General features: G+C 35.7%; 2 protein-coding genes across 3 annotated transcripts; both read right to left on the reverse strand.

The window, feature by feature from the left end:
• Nucleotides 1-3,455: 3,455 nt before the first annotated feature.
• Nucleotides 3,456-7,902, reverse strand: LOC110702615. The gene is made up of 2 exons (XM_021880351.1): nt 7,400-7,902; nt 3,456-5,864 (listed from the first exon to the last, which is right to left on the reverse strand). The coding sequence occupies exon 2, from the start codon at nt 5,844-5,846 to the stop codon at nt 3,690-3,692; it is 2,157 nt and encodes a 718-aa protein (XP_021736043.1). The 5' UTR covers nt 5,847-5,864; nt 7,400-7,902; the 3' UTR covers nt 3,456-3,689.
• Nucleotides 7,903-12,043: 4,141 nt separating this feature from the next.
• On the reverse strand, nt 12,044-17,352 carry LOC110702616 (WRKY transcription factor 44-like). 2 transcript variants are annotated; one of them, XM_021880353.1, is made up of 5 exons: nt 17,129-17,349; nt 14,884-15,505; nt 13,451-14,133; nt 13,212-13,370; nt 12,044-12,527 (listed from the first exon to the last, which is right to left on the reverse strand). In XM_021880353.1, the coding sequence occupies exons 2-5, from the start codon at nt 15,313-15,315 to the stop codon at nt 12,338-12,340; spliced, it is 1,464 nt and encodes a 487-aa protein (XP_021736045.1). In that variant the 5' UTR covers nt 15,316-15,505; nt 17,129-17,349; the 3' UTR covers nt 12,044-12,337. The 2 variants fall into 2 exon arrangements, with proteins under 2 accessions (XP_021736045.1, XP_021736046.1); XM_021880354.1 differs by having other exon boundaries at nt 12,334-12,527; nt 13,238-13,370; nt 17,129-17,352.
• Between the last annotated feature and the right edge of the window lie 1,667 nt (nt 17,353-19,019).

Consider the following 19,019-nt stretch of genomic DNA (forward strand, 5'->3'; position numbering starts at 1 on the left):
AAAAAACTCACTTCCATGGTTTGGTGAATTCAACATCTCAGATGTACCCTTTGTTGCCAGGAGTGTTCAATCGGGTAGATAGAGCATGAATTCCCAGAGGGTTATGTCCATATGTAGAACACATATGGGTTTCAGAAAAATGAGAAAAAATTCAATCAGGAAGTAGGATCGAGCAAACAATAAGAAAAACCGGTCGAAATTAGAACGCATATTTCTGGCTCGGTATTGGGGGAAATTGGCGCCAGCAAACACAGACTGGCGCCAACTTTTAACTGTAGCGCCTGGCGCCAATACTGGCGTCTGGCGCTACGGCTAAAAACTTGGCGCCAAGCTCTGGCCCCTGACGCTACTTCCCACATGCCTCAGCAGCTTTTTGTGCTCGATAAAATCATCCAGTTTCGCGCGGTGTTATTTCAATCCTAGTTGTGAAAGACATTTCTCAAATTTCCTACGTGTAAAATCCTATGTTTTTGACTCAGTACGGATGGTCTTTCCAATGAGAACCTTTTTATGCATATGACAATAATGTTAACCAAAATTACGCACATGAAATACTTAGAACTTTTCGAGTCTCATCCACTCATTCTAAATCATTGTCGAAGCAAATTCAGGAATTAAAATAGAAATCCTCCCCAGTGGAGTCGCCAAAAACTGTAGGGAATAGTTTCAAGCCTTTAAAAACCCCACTAGCTTGAACCCCACTGTGATCATACACTAAAGTACGGTGGCGTCCAAAAGGGAAGAAGATAGAGCAAAAGAGTCGCCAACAAGTTTTTAAGGAACTTGTAAACCGTTCACGAGGTGAAGGTTACACCCCTTAACGATCCAAGAGATCGTCAACTCCATAAGGTCATGAACCAAAATAGGGTTCGGGGATGAAGGTACAAATCCAACCTAAAAGAGATTGAACCTGCCCTAATAATAGGCCTCTACTTAATTCTGATCGTATTCATGTGCGCTTTCTGACTAACATGCAATCAATAGATTTAACTCTAAACCTGTTTTATCTATGTTGGTTGAATTTAATGCACAAATAAATCTATTATTGGAGATCACTTGAATTTAAATCACAATTAACCTAACAAGATTATTAATTATCTTATTAAGCGTGATTGCAAAAACCAATTCCCTTTAACCTGCAATAAAAGGGGATCAAGCAATAACAATATAAAATATATATCAAGCAACATAATAAATAATCATCATCAATCATAATCATAAATGTTAGAAAGAACATAGAAAGCATCATACTCTTAATCACGCTTAATATTAAAAACACCCTAGACATGATACTAAGAATCATAATAATATAAACATGATGTCTACATCATAAAATCAATTAATCAATAAAGTACTTACTTGGATGCCTCGTACCTCTTTCTAATTACAAAATACACACGTTAGTAACTTCAAGGAAAATAATAAACAAAGCAATTAAATTAAATAATTGAAAAAGAGATTTGAGACCAAACCCTCAGAAATTAAAACCTTTCACGCCTAGGGCGAAGGCAACTTCGAATATGGCTAGGTGTTTCAAGATCTTGTGAATGCGGAATTTTGTGTTAAAGAATAAAGTTTAGAAAGAATGAATGAAAGACTAATGATTCATAAACTAATTTGTTGACGATTGAAGATTGTAGATGATGAATGAAAACGGAATTTATTAAAACTTAAAAATAAAAGAAGTGGTGAATGATAGATGATAATCCGTCCATCAAAACGGAGTTTTTGATACGATATTTATAGAGAAAATCAGCCAAAAAAGATAATTTATCAAAACAGAGTATGAAGATCGCAAAAACAACTTGGCGCCAGCTTGACTCATTGGCGCCAGGACCAGTGGCTAGCGCAAGGCGCCAATGGCTGGCGTCTGGCGCCAATCCTGGTTCCAGGAGCCAAGGCCTGGGGTTGGACGCCAAACCGACTTTTAACACGTTTTCGAAAATCTGATAATTTTACCGTACTGGAAGATAAAATAATATAATTTCAGTCAAAAATGCTATTTGATCTAATTAAAACTCTAAAGAATCCTAATTGAATTAAGAATGATAAGAACCTTCTAGAATGTTCTAGAAGACCAAAACCATTCCTAATTACATTAGGAATGATAAATCATATTAGGCCCTCCCCTAGATCATTGGGTCGTACTTAAAACTCAAATCGGGCCCAGTTTAGTAAATTGGCCATAAATTCCTCAATATTCATCGGAATTGGGCTTATAATATATCGTTGGAAATGTCTTTGCAAGCCCCATCCAACTACACCACTATTGGACCCATATCATGGACCAACCAAACTAGATTGGCTGTTTTTCTTAAAATAAAGTTTTCAAAAACGGAGAGAAGAGAAAAGAAAAGAAATAAAACTTTCCGCAACAATAGACCTTTCCACACTTTCGTTTCATTCGATTATGATTCGGCGTGAAAGGCACTCATCACTGGGTTTGGTTTTGGGGAGACACAAATGGGTGTCTACAGGTCCCAAATCTCTATTTCAATTATTTAATTTAATTGTTTTGATTATTATTTTCCTTGAAGTTACTAACGTGTGTATTTTGTTATTAGAAAGAGGTACGAGGCATCCAAGTAAGTACTTTAATTGTTTTTATTGATATTATGATGTAGAAATCATGCTTAGATTGTTATTTTGATTCATAGTATCATGTCTAGGGTAACTTTAATATCAAGTATGATTAAAAGTACGATGCTTCCTATATTCTTCCTAATATTTATGATTGTTAGTATCATGTTAGAGCTAAAGATTTGATTTTTATTGTTTAGTGACATGCTAGGGTTTGTTATTAATCTTGTTAGTATCATGTCTAGGATCTTGCTGTGCTTTAACATGATTATGATTATGACCAGTAATATTATTATTAATGATGTTGATATTCATTATGTTGCTTGATATGCATATATTTCATTTGTTATTGCTTGATCACCTTTTATGCATGTTTAAAGGGAATTTGGTACTTGTAATCACGCTTGATAAGATAATTAATAATCTTGTTAGGTTAATTGTGATTATAATTTCAAGTGATCGCCAATAATAGTTTATTTGTGCATTAAATTCAACCAACATAGATTAAACAGGTTTAGGGTTAATCCTATTGATTGTATGTTAATCAGAAAGCGCACATGAATACGAGCAGAATAAAGTAGAGGCCTATTATTAGGGCAGGTTCGATCTCTTTTAGGTTGGATTTGTACCTTCATCCCCGAACCCTTATTTGGTTCATGACCTTATGGAGTTGGCGATCTCTTGGATCGTTAAGGGGTGTAACTTTCATCCTATGAACGGTTTATAAGTTCCGTAAAAACTTGTTGGCGACTCTTTTGCTCTATCTTCTTCCCTTTTGGACGCCACCGTACTTTAGTGTATGATCACAGTGGGGTTCGAGCTAGTGGGATTTTTAAAGGCTTGAAATTATTCCCTACAGTAACCATTTTATGACATTAATTGGAGCCATAGACCCTTAATTTCCACATCCAATTAACAATAACTATACAGGACTTTAACATGCAAATTTCTGGAACCATAGTAAAGCAATTTGTGTCTAATGGAGTAAAGGGCAGCCACCCGATGTACAGTAAACATTTAAACTATTTACAGAACGTTAGAAAGTCACGAGTATAACTCACCATAATCATGAGCAAAATTGAGGAACAACTGCAAGTTATGCATACATCTTAGGAATTAGAAATAAGTGGAGGCAATGAATCAGGTTCTAGGTGCCAAGAACATTCAGGTATACCATGGGCTTCAATTCCTGGGACAACAAATGCCTCAATTCGGTGTGAAAAGCTAAGCATCTCTGATCTTGAAACTACTCGGCTTAATGCAAACCCATCACAAAGTTGCTTCTGGAAAAAAGTTTTATATCCCGGAACTTCTTCCAAGCTCGCAGTGCTCAGGCCAGAAGGCTCTGTGAAATCTGAAGTTATTTCAACTATTCGACAATGATAGTCTCTAAAGTCCTGTTGCTTCCATCTTCTATTCCAGTTTTTGTACATCGCCCATATCTCACCTTTCTTGGGATAAATTCTGTAAAACAGATTCTTGGTAGTTCGGTCACAATCCACCAAATGAGAGAAATTACTCAAAGGCATAACAGCAATCCTGGAACCTAGTTTAAATATACCACAACTAACAGGTAAATTCTCTTCAATCCAAGAAATCTCTTCATTATCCATAGGATTGGGATGAGGCTCCAAAAAAGTCACTTCAACTGCTCCCGCCATAAAAACTTTATTCACCAGCGCATACTGCCTAGGCATTTGGTCAGAGCCATCATAGACAGCCCATACTTGACTTGGAGTAAAATCATTGGTTGTCCATTCCATTTTTAGTGAATTACCTACCGAATCCACTGATGAAGGGCATGATGTAGGCCTCTGACTGGTTGAGGAGTTGATGGACGAAGGATCTTGCTGTGGCATATCACCAAATACTCCAATCAATTTCCCACCTTCTAAATCACATGCTGGAAGTTGATGAGAAAAACGATACAAGAACTCTGCAGGGATTTTGAAAGTACGCTCTTGGGCAACTTCAGTCTCTCTTTTGTAAATATTGTTTGATCCATCAACCTTGACTAAGGGCACAGCAAGCATGCCCTCCTCGGAGTAACCTTCAATTATCCTTATTACCTGTAAACTACATGCTTTTTTAGATTCAGGGTTTTCCAACCAATCAAATGGTCGCCAGTCTTTATAAACTGCCCAAACTTCATCTTCTTGTGGGAAAATTTCAAATTCATCATAAGTTGGGCTGACTGTACAAGGAACCACATGGGAGAAAATAGCAGGATCAACTATAGATTCTTCATTTTCATGTAAATTGAATAAACCACATACCACAGGCAACCTGACCTCACACCATTTCCTTTCATCTTCATTTTGTGGTATAGGTCGCAACCAAGTAACATCGAGCCTGAAAGGTGATTCTGAAACGTTATTGATGCGAGCATACCTACGAGGATAATTTTCACTATCATAAGCAGCCCAAATTTGACCGACTTCAAAAGCTTCTGCCTTCTTTGCATCATCAAAGTTAATGAAATTTTCATGATTCATATGATCTGTCGTGGCTCTTAAATTCTGAAGTGACTTCTCATTCGAAAGATCAAAATCCATAGCTGTAGCTACATTGGTATCAGTAATCTGAGTAACCTCTGACTTCAATGTGGAAGAATGAAAATTCAATTCTGTAGAGTTAATTCCCTTGTTCTGTTGATTATCATCGGCATCATCTGAATCATCAACTTCAATAGGTGTTAAACTTCTTTCACCAATACCTACAAGACCTATTGCAGCATCTGCATTCTTAGAAGCAGAACTTTCACAGACAGGTGAGGAATCATGTTCTTGACTCAAACTCCGACCATTCTGATGCCCCATATCACCAAGAGAACTCACAGACGGAACAAATGATTCACTAACATCCATGCTTGTCAGCCTTCTTGAGTTGAAGATCCAAGTTTTAGATGCATTTGAAAGAACAGCATAAGCTTCATGGACTAACTTCAAAGCAGTGACAGACCCAGGAAAGTCATCCTTTATTCCTTCTAATAGGCTAACAAGTTTATTGTACTTCGACTCTATTTGAGAATTACTAGCTTCTGGACTAAGTTCAAGAACCCAATACCAATCAATTTCACCATTCAAAGTCAATTCCGATGTACATAAGATGTCACAAACAGTTATCATCTGAGTAGCTATTTTGAAATCTGGAAACTGATTATGGGCTTCAAGCAGCTTAGATCTTGCACCTGCATAATCCCTGTTAGCAGCCATCCTTTTCGCAACTTCGATTTTTTCCAAACAACTAGACCTTTCTCCTTCCATTTTTAAGAGGCCTAATGCCTACAAAGTTGAATTCAATCTTAGTAAACAACAGATAGTTCAAGGCCTATGATAGAATCTTAAAAGTAAAAACCCTCCAAGCAAATTCTCACACATCACAAAACTACAACTGAACGTACTACAAATGCATCATAACTTCATTACTAAGGCCCTGTTTGGTTTGATGTAAAATGTTTTCATGGAAAATGAATTTTTCATTTTTTTCCATTTTCCTTTGTTTGGTTTGTTAAGGAGTGGAAAACAATTTTTCAAGGGTGGAAAATTTCATCCTTAATGATGGAAAACATTTTCCTTCCAAAAACAAGGGAAGCCACATTTTCCTCTCTCCTCCTTACCTCTTTTTTTACTTCCCTCTCATTCATCCTTACATTTCCACTCTTATTTTTTTATTTTTCTTGGACTTTTCTTGTATGCAACCAAACAAAGGAAAACGAATTTTCAATTGTGTTTTTTCTTGAAAATATGTTTTCCATGAAAACTAATTTTTCATTGAAAATATTTTACATCAAACCAAACGGGGCCTAAGTTGCAGATGATTAAGAAATATCGAAAAAAATGAAAATGAAACTCGTTTTTCAGAGAACCTTATTCCATGTTCTAATAAAAACATGTAAAATCCCAAAGTTTCCTCTCCTGAGCACCTTTACAAATTTGGTGAACCCTCCTTTTGCTACAAAGCCATGCCTTACTAGTATATAAACAACAGGAGATTATAAACACAGCAAGAACAAAGCTGATTAGCTTAAGAGCAACATTCAGCAATAAACTAAAGAAACTACAGAATAGTATACATTTCAATTCCCTTTTTTTTTTTTTTTTGACAACTTGTATTTTAGGAGATAGTTAAACATACTGAACAGATCAATTTGTACTCCTCTGATCGCGTTAAATTAACATTTGTAATCGACTAATTGCGCTGAATCAACATTTCATTAGGAGAACAAATATAGTAATAGTACTTGCCTAGTTTGTTTGTTTGTTTTTTTTTTTTTGGGACAGTGGAGTACTTCTGTACTTGCCTGGTTGCATATTAAAAGATTAATCAACTCTCAACTCTAAATTGTAATTAAATCACACTGCATTAACATAATATGTACTTTATTAAGAAACATTTGGGTTAGTAGTACCAATCATGACATTTTATAGGACGAGGAAAAAAATTGAATAATTTCCTAAGAACATTGGTATATTGGTAGGTTTTATTGCATTGCATTATGCATATATGTAAACTGTAAACATAAATCATCAAAAAAAAAAAAAAATTTGAAACTTTCACAACTGCAATTACCAATGAAGAAAAAACTCTAGAAATTGAGTAAAAAATACAAATAAAGAGAATTTAATTCCAAATTACCAAGAAAAGAGTAATAAATAAGAAAATAAGCATATTAATTTCCTTAATTTCAAGAAAAAATTGCAGCAATGTAAGTTTCACTTTTTCTAATGCAAATGGCATCAATATATAACACTGATCGAAGCGTGATTTTATTAGTTACACATTGAATTGGGGAAGAGAAATAAGAAAAGATACTTACAGAGTTACTCAACAAAATTGAAGCGGAGAGGTAGGACAGAATTGTGGTAGCTGTGTTGGTTGGAAAAGAATGATGCCTTTTTACTGTCTTTGGAACTAATCTATTTTCATTATGTGTGAAAGGTAACCAAAAAAAAAAAAAAAAAAAATCACAGAAAAGGTTAAAAAGGTAACCAAAAAAACCCCACAATTAAAAAGACTTGGGCTTTGAGAATTGGGAGCTTAAATATCAGAAAAAATGGTGAAAAAGGACGTCTGCAAATGGTATGGCTGCTCGACACTTGGTGTGCTCAGACTCCCAATTGTTTATTGTCTGACTTTGCGACTGTCCAGTCTGTGGTCACTCAGACAGTGTGTTTGTGTGTTTACTGATTAGACTTGCCCGTTCTATTAGGTATTGGGAACGGCCGCCCCTACCATGTAGTGGGTTATACTTCATTCTCGTTTCAATTTTCAACGGGGGCATTTTAAAGGCAACAGAATCATTAAATATGTGTCGACTGTCGAGTCCGTTAACATGTGTGAGGTTCTGATCCGATAAGACAATTCATCTTACCTAAAAAAAAATTTATTAATTCTGTCTCGTCTTAGTCATGGACTAACTTTCCTGACTGTATTTTTTTTTTTTTTTGACAAAGAGTACTATTAATGAAAAGCATTATTACAACCTAAACTAAATACAGAAAACAGAAATACACGATAGAACATTTGGGGTCGGACCATACAACTTCTTACGTTTAGGAAACCAAGTACTCAATGGGACAAGAAGCTATTCTTTTAAAGCCACTTAACCTGCAAAACAAAGAGTTAGTAAAACATGCTAGAGACCTACTTTGCATAGTGGCATATTTCCTTCCAAACCTGGGACGGGAAGACGAGACTAAACCCAACAATCTTTCAGAGGAGGAAGGTCTTGGGTGAACGGGAATCTGCAGAGGGGGAGAAACAGGCGAAACTGGTAGGAGTATTAACGCAGCTTCACATGATGACTCGTGACCTGCCATACCTGTGGATGGATCTTCTTGCATCAAATCTGAAGTTGTTTCACACCTATCGTACCCTTCCACAGGGGGGTGACTAAACTCCATTGGTGGAGAAACTTCTTGAGTTTCACAACTATCCATCTTTTTCAAAATATTGGCTACTCGGATGGTAATGAAATTCTTTTGGCGAGAACAGAAGTATTGTACTGTTCGCCCTTTGGATTTCATTCCATACATCGTTGGAGTGAGACACAAATAGGAGTCATTTCGCTTCCGGCTTGAAAACCGAAAACTTGACCCTGTGAGATTTGGGTTTTTTGTTTTTGAAGTGCCCTTCAAAACACAATTGTTATCAATAACGTTGGGCCTAAGATCTTGGTTGGTAGGGTTGACTTTACCCTCCAAATCCAAAGAATTGCCACTAACGTCCTTTTCCATTTTGGTGTTGTCTTTCACACCTGAACACCTACGAACATAACCATCTTCATGACCATCTCTTTCCTTTTGTTTCCCTTTTTTTCCTAACTTCCTACCATTATCTTCCTTCCCACAGCGAACATAATCTCTAAACTTCTCATCTTTCCTTGTTACTGCTAGTGCCTCATCAACAAAATCCGGAGACTAACCAATAAGGATATCACCTCCTTTAGTTTTTGTTGTGACTCACTATTATTGGGATCTAATTTAAGGGCTTGTGCGAGGTCCATGAAAGCTAAGGTTGGTTTATTAAGTCCTAATGCGGCATTCGCCCTTCTGTAGTAAGCTTTCACATTAGTAGTATCAAAGCACAAAACCGCTGAACATAATTGACCCACTCTATCGTAGTCTTTTACCTTGATGAAGCAAGCACCCAAGTTCAGATTAAGGGACACAGCAGTGCCCGAAAACATCAATTTATCCTCTTCACTACAGACTGAAGCAAAGGACAACAATTTAAGAGCAAGAGAGTATTTTGCAATAGCAGATCCCATTTGATTTTGCTTGTAGAACATGTTTTCCTCATTTTTTAAACTCTTAACAAAATTGAGAATCCCAAAAGGATTCTCCAACTGCCCAACTGAAAACTCTAACCCTTGAGAAGAGATATCATTCTCTTCAACATGTTAAATACACAACATACCCCTTAGTTCTTCAAAACTAGCCATAAGACTGAAACAAAGTACCAGTAGAATAAAACACTAAAGGAAGGCAGAAAACTAAACCTCTAGGCTTCCCTTTAATTACACAAAAGTAAACATACCAGAAAGATTAGAAATCCAGCGACCAAAGAAAACCCCAATCTTATTGCTACCAATTGAAGGGCACCGGAGAGCAGTGACGGGTGAGCCACGAGATGGATATAATGACTAACACAAGCAACAAAAAATAACAGCAATAAGTGAAAATATAGGCAGGGCTGAACCACCAAAGGGGAACTCTGCAATTTTCACCAACAGACCAAAAAAACAAAAACTAAAAGGCAGAAAGGGAGATAGAAGAAGTGATTGAGCTCGTCGGCGACGGCTAAGCGAGCCGCGCCAGTCGCTGGCGAGAAGTGGCTGGCCGGGAAAAAGGGGAACGGTGGGGGCGGTGAAGGGATAGGAACGAGGGTTAGAGAGAGAAAGGGATAGGAACGGCAATTACATGTTTCATGACTGTACTTGATAACCCTATGTTAATTAAGAGGGTATTTGGCTCAAGAAGAGGAAGTGTGAAAGTAAAGTAATGGACGAGTGAGAAAATGTGATTACTCATCTTTAAGTGTAACAATTTGATCTTTTGCACTACTTTTGTATAAGTAATAGTATCGACTTAACTTTTCAGTCAGCATATATATATATATATATAAAAAAAAAAAAAAAAAAAACATTGTTACTTGTAGGTTGTAGTACTAGACAATATGCTGTTGAATTAGTCACAAATTAATTAAACTTGAACACAATAAAAGGGGTCATGTTAGGTTATCAATGTTAAAATTATTTTAGTTTCATTCATTTACTTCTTAAATCTCTTTTTCAAAATGCGTGTTAAGAGTCAATGTTGCAATTAAAAAAGGAAAAATTGTGCAGAATTATCTCAAATTTGTCTCATTTGCCGAAAATAATCTCAACTTTTGTGTATTTTTTAATTTGATTTTTTTTAATTCTTTTTTTTACTAATCATGTGCTAGCACATGTTCCGCAAATTGTTATTATAACAAGTTGGATAACCAGTTGGGACCGCTAGAAGCAATTTCTTGTTTAAGTTCGGATTATGAAAAAATTATCAATAGTTGAGATTATTTTCGATGAATGAGGCAAAGTTGAAATTATTCTAGGCAATTTTTCCATTAAAAAATTAACCAAAAAAAGTTATTACTTCGTACTAAGAAAATTATGGTCAAAGCTAGTATCTAACACTTTCATGATTAGGTGCATGGATTATGGTCAAAGCTAGTATCTAACACTTTCATGATTAGGTGCATGGATTGTTTATATATTTTGTTTACTAAACTCGATATATTATCTTTATTTTCTGCATGATGCATGGATTTAGATCAGCTCAATGAGGATCTTAATTATTAAAATCGTGTTTAGAACCTTTATTTTCTGCATTACTATGGACACTAGCATAAAACTTCTTCACAAGTTTACTTCACTTCGAAAATCAATACCATTACCCACTCTTTATTACCAGCTACCAAACATGCCACTAAACCTTTCACAAGAACCATAGATCTAATGCTTGAGGTAACTTGTGAATTCGATGCAGCACACTCAAAGGTTTAGGACTTAAGACACAGTTAACTTATTAAACCTTGGTCCAACTACACCTTTCACAGAGATGTTACTGCTTTGTTACACCTGACAACTTCACTGAACAAGTGAACATCCAGTTCATAAACAAAGAAAAGAATTACCTCTCTCAAATGAATTGCCTAGGAAACCACTCATCAGGATCACAAAAGACAGGAAATTTTCTTCGCATCCTCATAATCATCTTCAACTTTACTCAGATGAAAATACAAAAAGAAGAATGAGATACGGAGTACTCCGTATTTCACAACTGATTAGTAACTGTTCTCATTAGCAGAACATGAAGATAACACACTAGGGACTAACGAAAAATACCAACAGGTACACGTGTAATTTGAGAGAAGTACACTATATGCACAAGGCATAAAGTCAGAATCGAAATTGAACAAGAAAGCTGAAATTATTGTTTGAAGATATCAGCAAAATAGAGTACCAATAACTGCTTCCTGATGATGAGTTGCAGCAGGCTATATTCCACCACCCTCCAATAGAAGTAGAATTACCTGAAATTGGGAGTCAAAAGACTGACTTCAAGTCAGCCAGGGAAAGATACTCGCTGGTGACAGGAAGAGCCAATTCAGTCATCAAGGAGCTAGCATTGCTAAAAAATGTGCGCCTCAATGAGATAGGGAGTGGTGGCAAAGGTTAAATGATTTTTGGAGTATTTATATTTTTTCTCTACTGCCTTTATTTTGACAATTAAATCCTTCATTCCTAATTTTCTTTCAAATTTCAGATGAACTCCTCCGCCTTTTGGGTTCCAAATCATGATCCTTGGAATAGCTAATTTCCATTGGCTTAATCTATAAATATATACTCCATAATAAGCAATAAAGTTATCAACAGGCATCATATTTTCATGAACTCACACCATACAAAAGGAGCCTCTAAACAATCAATTAGAAATATCTATGCTATCATACAATGTGTTTCAAATGAATCTTACATGACATTCTTTAAAAGTATAGATCAGATACACACATATATAGCCATTATAAGACCAGGTAAAGACTAACTTGATATAATCTCAATGAATTGTTTTTTTTTTTTTTTTTTTTTTTTAATACTCTGTATGAAACTATGAACTAATGTCAGCTCACAATTGGCATCAAGGTCCTGAAGCATCCAGATATGACGCCCCATATCAAGGATTAGTCTGACAAGTCACATATACCATTTTTCTTACCTTATCTCTTTACCAGCTGGTGGTTGAGTTTCCTGCTCTGGAACTGCTGCAAGATTCATGATCTTCATCGGCATTTCATGGTTATGCCTTCCCTCATATGTTGTGATGAACGCTCTAGAATCGTCCAATGCTCTTTCTACATACTTCCGTACATTGCATTTGACACTGGTGCAGCGGTAGTAGCTTCTGTATGGAAAGAAAATATATGATAAAATTTAAGCTACTTTAGAATAATATTTAAACCATTCACCATTAATGGATGTTTCTCTACAAAATATGGTGACTTGTTCTTCTAATCATGATGCAGTTATTAATACCTCCATCTGAATTAGTGGTTACATTATTGAGTCAAAAACTTTTTATTACTTTTTTTTATAGTGATATTCATTTTAAAGAAAGTAAGTCATCTCTTTGTCTGAAAATATTACTCAAGTATGCCTAGAAATATATAGTTTTCACATTTCATAAGAAGTAAGGGTTTGTAATTGGTCTTGAGCATAATACCGTTTCTAAGATTGAGTGATGAGGAGAGTATGGAATGATTTACTATAATGGATCTTCTAAGACTCTGTCATGTGCAAATTAATTCTTAATAACAAGGGTTGGACTGAGGATAATGCAACTAGTCTTTTTGGATGGAGGAAGTGTCTTGCTAATTCTTGTTTACAGTCACTGGCTCATTGCGGCAATACAGCCAAATAGCAATCTAATGTATTTTGCGGGGGACAACTTTTATACCTAACTACTGTAGTAAATAATTTAATTAAATGCAAATCCGAACAGTGCCCCTGCCCACCCCCCCTCCCCCCTACCCCTTCCCGCTTATAACCATTGAGTCCAAACACGTCTAATTACATCATAACTGCTAACCTGGGGTATGGACTCCCTTTCACTACCTTCTGTCCATATTTTCTCCAGCGAAAGCCATCGCCCATGATTTCAGGCTCGTTGATGTTATGCACCCAGATGCAAGGCTCTTGTACACCTTCACCTGATTTTCCAGTTTCATTGTTTTGAACATTTTGTTTCCTAATACCAAAAAATAAGACATGTTCATGCTAACACTTTAAGAGATATAACAAAGAAAACATGCATAAATCACACCTTACCTTCTCTTGTTTTTTATTCTACCACCATTGGCGTTTAAACCCTTGGCTGATTCTTCACAACCCCCACCAAGTCCAGCTGAATCCACAACAGTCTTGTCACTAGGATTGTTCTTTTCTGCATCAACAGGATGGCATACTGGGGCATCATTTACAGGAAATGTTGACTGCTTGGACAATTGCATTTCATTTTCATTACTCATCTGTCTCTCAAAACCTTCATTTTTCTCACAAATATTATCATGCAACTTGGGGTCACTACTATTGGGATCTTGATTAGTCCCAGCAAACAATTCCTGTCCATGTACTCCAGATGAACTGCGCTTGGCATGATCTGGCTTCGGATGGTTATGCTCTCCTTTATAGACAATTTCTGTTATCTGCCCATCTAATGACCTCTCAACCTTTTTTTTCACAGGGCATTTCAGATGTGTACACTTATAATAACTTCTTGGATACTCACTACCCTTGACTTGTTTTTGCCCATATTTTCTCCAATTATACCCATCACAAGAGGGTTGATCAGCACCAGTTATGGAAGATGCCATTATTCTGGACTCTCCCTCTACCATTTGTTGTGCCATTGTAGGAGACTTAGCTGATTCAGCTAATTCAACCCGTGGTAGATTACTTGAATGCTGACTTGAGAATAAATGTAGCTTTTCCTTCTGTGCAGGCACGTTAACCTGGGATAATGCTTGTCGATGAGTAACACTGGAATTTCCCTGCTCCATAAGTAAGCAGAGAAACAAGGATAACAACATCTACAACTAAAGGAGTCTACAATGTGTGAAGGTGAAACCTAAAACATAACATTGATGTCAATTGAATGAACTAACGCCAATACTAAGTGTATCATGCCAAATTAACTGTTACTATGTCAGAGTACCTATATTCTCCTAGTATGAATCTCACTAGTTACAATTAATCTCTAAGGCTCTAATCCATAGTCCATGGAAGACTACTCAGAAGGCTATGCAGATAGATCAATCGAGTAAATATAAACTCGAGCATTAAAAATTGTAGCAAGTGATTTCATTTAGTACTTCGTGTAATGTTTGCCAATACACTCATAAATTAGGATGAGATCAGAATCCAACAAGATGAGAAAGCTTGATTTAGAGCCAAGAAGGGAACTGAGCGACAATATAGTCAGCAAGAATATCCCAAGAAAATGACTTCATGACCATTGGAACAATTAAATTGATCAATTTTAAATCCCATTACAACTGTTTTCTCAGATCCCTCCAGGATAAGAAATATATCCCCCACCCACCCTGCCCTTCCTCCTCCCAGCTTCATCCTTTCTAATCCTCCCCCCTTTCTTCTTTCTTCTATAAATCCCTTTAAACAACGTTTAAGGCTCGTGATTAGCATGCATGAAGGCCAGAAAAGGTATAAATGAAAGTTAAAAGGTATGAATGATTTATACTAACCATGCTGAGCAAAATAGAAACAGTTGCCTTGGAGACAACCTTTGCTAGTGGTTTGAAGATGGTGGATCGATCAGGGGCTCTGGATATGGTATCAGATGATGAACAAAGAGCTTCGTTGGAAGTGTCCGCCTGTGATAGCGAGTGCACAAAGGTCAGAACAGATAGTTCGCTGAAATAGAAATTTTCCATAGGGCTGAGATTGAGACTTGCCTGAATTTCTTCGGTATGTGGAGACTGATTGATTGTGGACTTTACCCTCACTGTTTTGGGCTTAATAGCAGCAACTGCCATTTCAGAGCTAGCATTCGCAGGTGGTGGTGATGCATTGATAGCACCAGAATGAAGTTTAGAGAAAGATCTAAAGCCAGTACAAGATGGCCTTGAAGCTACTGGCTTTTTTATGACCACTCGATCTATATCTTTTACCTCCATTCCCAACTATATGTAGTAAAGTGATTACGGAAGTACAGACAGGCTACAAATTAGGACCTCCAGCAGAAAAATAGTTTATGTATGCATCAGAAGCTTCATTTCCTCAAGAGCTCAAGACAAGTCCATCAACGGTAACTTCATTCAATATTTGCTGGTTCTGAATTCAGGGCTCCAAATAAACTCAACAGGCCTGTAGAATAGACTAGATGAGATGTAGAAAAAATAGACACAATAATACTATCATCAACATCAAGTTTACTCCAATGCCTTTGAAAAAGCTCATTTCTGGATTTGAACACCAAGTTAGGGTAAGGGAGTCTCCTATACAGCTGTATTCTACGATACTAGAGAAGTTGTTTCCATCTGCCCTTATATCCACATCAAATGACACTATGCTACATTGCAATCAGAAGCAATGGGGATTTCACAAGCTATTATAATTTACGTAATTATAATCTATAAGTAGAAGAATAGTAAATCCATTATTCTATAGGAATTGGAGTACATGTTCCAGCAAAATTCAAAATCATAAAAGTCACACCAACATACATGTTTAATCTAAGTTCTTTAGAGCACTTCAAAATAAATAAAGAGCAATGAGCTTGCCTATTCTTGTCATCTCAATATCTCATGACATAACAAAGTTATTGTTCTACTACCCATAACAGCATGACTCAACGAATGTTGTGAGCTGAAACCCGAAGTTAGCTGCCAGCTGAAAATGGAGGTCTTAAATATTGCTTATTAGGCTTATCCTACCAGACGTATCAGTACATCAACTACAGTTTATTCTCTGCCTCGGGACTGGCTGAACAGAAATAATCTGAACTGAACTGAACATTTCATGTACTGTTTTATGGAGCATGACTTCAACTGTGAATGAACCTAATCTAAATTAAACCCGATAAGAACAATTTGCATATCAGGTCTACAAATGGTAGAATTACACTCCATTAGCCTTTGAGACTATTGATAGTGAATCTAACTAATGGTCATTCAGAAGAAACTAATTGTGGAACATATTAGGACAATCGAAATCACCTCAATTTTAACAATTCTTTCGGCCAAAACTCAGCTGAGGTTGACTAAAACAAGTACAAAACAACATTCTAACACAAGTACACAACTCTAATCAAGACTGGTACTCTCTCCATTCCTTATTAGGCCCTGTCCAGTTCACCTTAAGAAAATAATACTTGTATTTATTAAGTAAAAATAATTTCAGTTCAGTAAAAATAAGTTCACTTCAGTAAAATTAATTTCAGTTCAGTAAAAATAAGTTCAATTCAGTAAAATTAATTTCAATTCAATAAATATAATTTCAGTTCAGTAAAATCCAATTTTCTTAAAGAAAAATTATAATAGAAAATCAGTAAAAATAATTTCAGTTAAGCAAAAATAATTTCAGTTCAGTAAAATTAATTTAAGTTCAGTAAAACTAATTTAAGTTCAACAAATATAATTTTGTTTCAATAAAAATAATTTTAGCTCATAAAAAATAAGGTGAAGTGAACGGGGACTTATTTGTTAGATTCCGTAGTTTCCAAATATCAAATTTTATGATTGTTAATAATGCATAGTAGATGACATTGATGTTCAAAGTTAAACTGTGCAAATAGGCAAATGAAACAATCAAAGAGAAACAGTAGTAGTATTAAACCTGAAGAAATTCAAAAGATAATTAATTATAAGCTTATAAATTCTAGTCCCAAATACCCTCCTACGTTGATTACATTGCTGCACAAAACCGTATCCTCTGCTAATTCATCAAATAAATTTAAATATGATAAGGGGTAAACAAAATAAACGATACCTTTTGTTGGGAAAAATATTGAATTATCCGTATTCAGGGGCTAAATTGAATTCTGGGGATGTTTGAGCTTGAAAGCTTGAAGAGTTATTAGTAGAATTATGAAAATGGAAATAAATGTGCAGAAAAATGATGATAAAAGAGGGAGAAGATGAAGAGAATGAGGAGTTGATGATGAACTTCATGCTGGGTTTGGTGTTGCAACGTACTCCTCCAACTAATAGTCAACCTTCTACACGAGCTTTGACTCTTATAAACTCACCTACAAGGCCACAAATGTGCCAAAATTATTGCCAACATTTCTCAGACTTGGACTCAACTTAAGGGTAAAATGGGAAATTCACATATTGAATAAAGTAAGGAGAAGTTGAAGGCAGTTGGTCCCCACAATTTGTCAGTCATTCAATAAACAAATACGTAGTAAAAAAAAACCATAAAAGCGTTGAAGCTTTTATTATAAGAATAGGAGGAGAGAGAAAAAACTTATATCACATTTCACGAGGAACAAAGAGAGCAAATTCAAAACCTAGAAAGAGAGGCGGTTTTCAGAAGCATTGTGGAAGCCAAATTCGCATCCTGTAGTAGTAATTTGAAGCGTAACAGTTGCATTGAAGTACCGTGGGTGTCTGCCGGATTTTGGTTGCCGCCGATTTCGGAAGGAAAGTGTCGGAGTATCGCTATTCATGGGATGTAAGTTTCAACCATTATTTATTATTTTTTTCCCATAAATTTGCGTGTTCTTCTATCATTTGTGGGAATGTCGAAGCATTTATCAAATTATTTGATTAAATGTGAATTTATGTGTTTTAGGGTTAATCAGTTAAGTATGTGTGAAATTAAGGGTTTTTACTTTGAATTATGTGTGAATTGAATTTAAGTATGTGAATAGAATTTAAGTATTTGTGGAATTAAGGGTTTTTACTTTGCCAGATGTCCTAATTTGCTTGTCCAAATAATTATTGCACCTCTTCGTTTGAATTATGTGTGTTAGGGTGTGGGAATTGAATGTAAGTATGTGATGATTTTTTATGGGTGATGAAGAATGTAAGTATGTTGCATTCATTGTAAATTATGGGTAACTGTTACAGAAATTTATTTGGTGGGTGTTTTCGATTTGAATGAGAAATGGATTTACTAAGTTGATGTCCTAATGTGGTATGATGATGCCTGTTATGAGCTTTGATTTGAATGATAAATTAATATTAGTTGTTGTTGTGTTAATTCTTGTTGTTAATCTTTGCTTTAAATTGGGTAAATTTTATTTTATTTAATTAATTGATGTGATTTTAAATGCAATTTGAAGAGGTGTTATGTGTATGATTGTGTTGAGTTTCTAAGAATTAGGTGATCTGATAATGTTGCATGGTTTTGATACCATAATATTCCAGTTGGTGATCCCATGATTTTGCATATGGTGATACCATATTCTTGGTTGTTGGTACTCTCTTCTCTGGTTTGGTGGTATTGGTTGGTACCATTGATTTGGTTGTTGGTATTTGATTAGTGTATGTAGTGGTATATAGGAACTTGTTTGGGTAGTGGTATTTGATTAGTGTCTGTAGTGGTATATAGGAACTTGTTTGGGTAGTGGTGTAGGTGCTTGTCCAAATAATTATTAATATGGTTTCCTTTTTTTGCGTGTGTTGTTTTAATGTTTTAGTCATGACTGGAGCAGTACAATGATTCTTCAATAGGCTGCAGAAGTAAATGGGGGGTATGTGACAAAATAATTTTAAAAAAGACACCTAGTATAGTGTTTGAGCGCAGTTTTCTGGTTATGATTTGGTATATGTATACATTAATTAATTAATTTTTGTTACCCTTCGCAGTGTACCCTTAAACATATAATGAGGACTAGAAATGGTCCAACTGGTTGATCTAGCAAACAACAGGC

The sequence above is a fragment of the Chenopodium quinoa genome, unplaced genomic scaffold (assembly GCF_001683475.1).
Source record: "Chenopodium quinoa cultivar QQ74 unplaced genomic scaffold, ASM168347v1, whole genome shotgun sequence".
Taxonomy (NCBI): Eukaryota; Viridiplantae; Streptophyta; class Magnoliopsida; order Caryophyllales; family Amaranthaceae; genus Chenopodium; species Chenopodium quinoa.

Bases quoted from the DNA above. Each gene is read 5' to 3' on its own strand.
- LOC110702615 (XM_021880351.1), bottom strand. From the start codon at position 5,846: ATGGAAGGAGAAAGGTCTAGTTGTTTGGAAAAAATCGAAGTTGCGAAA.
- LOC110702616 (XM_021880353.1), bottom strand. From the start codon at position 15,315: ATGGAGGTAAAAGATATAGATCGAGTGGTCATAAAAAAGCCAGTAGCT. The intron at 13,371-13,450 runs GTAAGGTGTGAT...TTTTGGTATTAG, and splicing joins AGAATAAAAAACAAGAGAAG to GAAACAAAATGTTCAAAACA. The intron at 12,528-13,211 runs GTTAGCAGTTAT...CTTTCCATACAG, and splicing joins AAAGGGAGTCCATACCCCAG to AAGCTACTACCGCTGCACCA.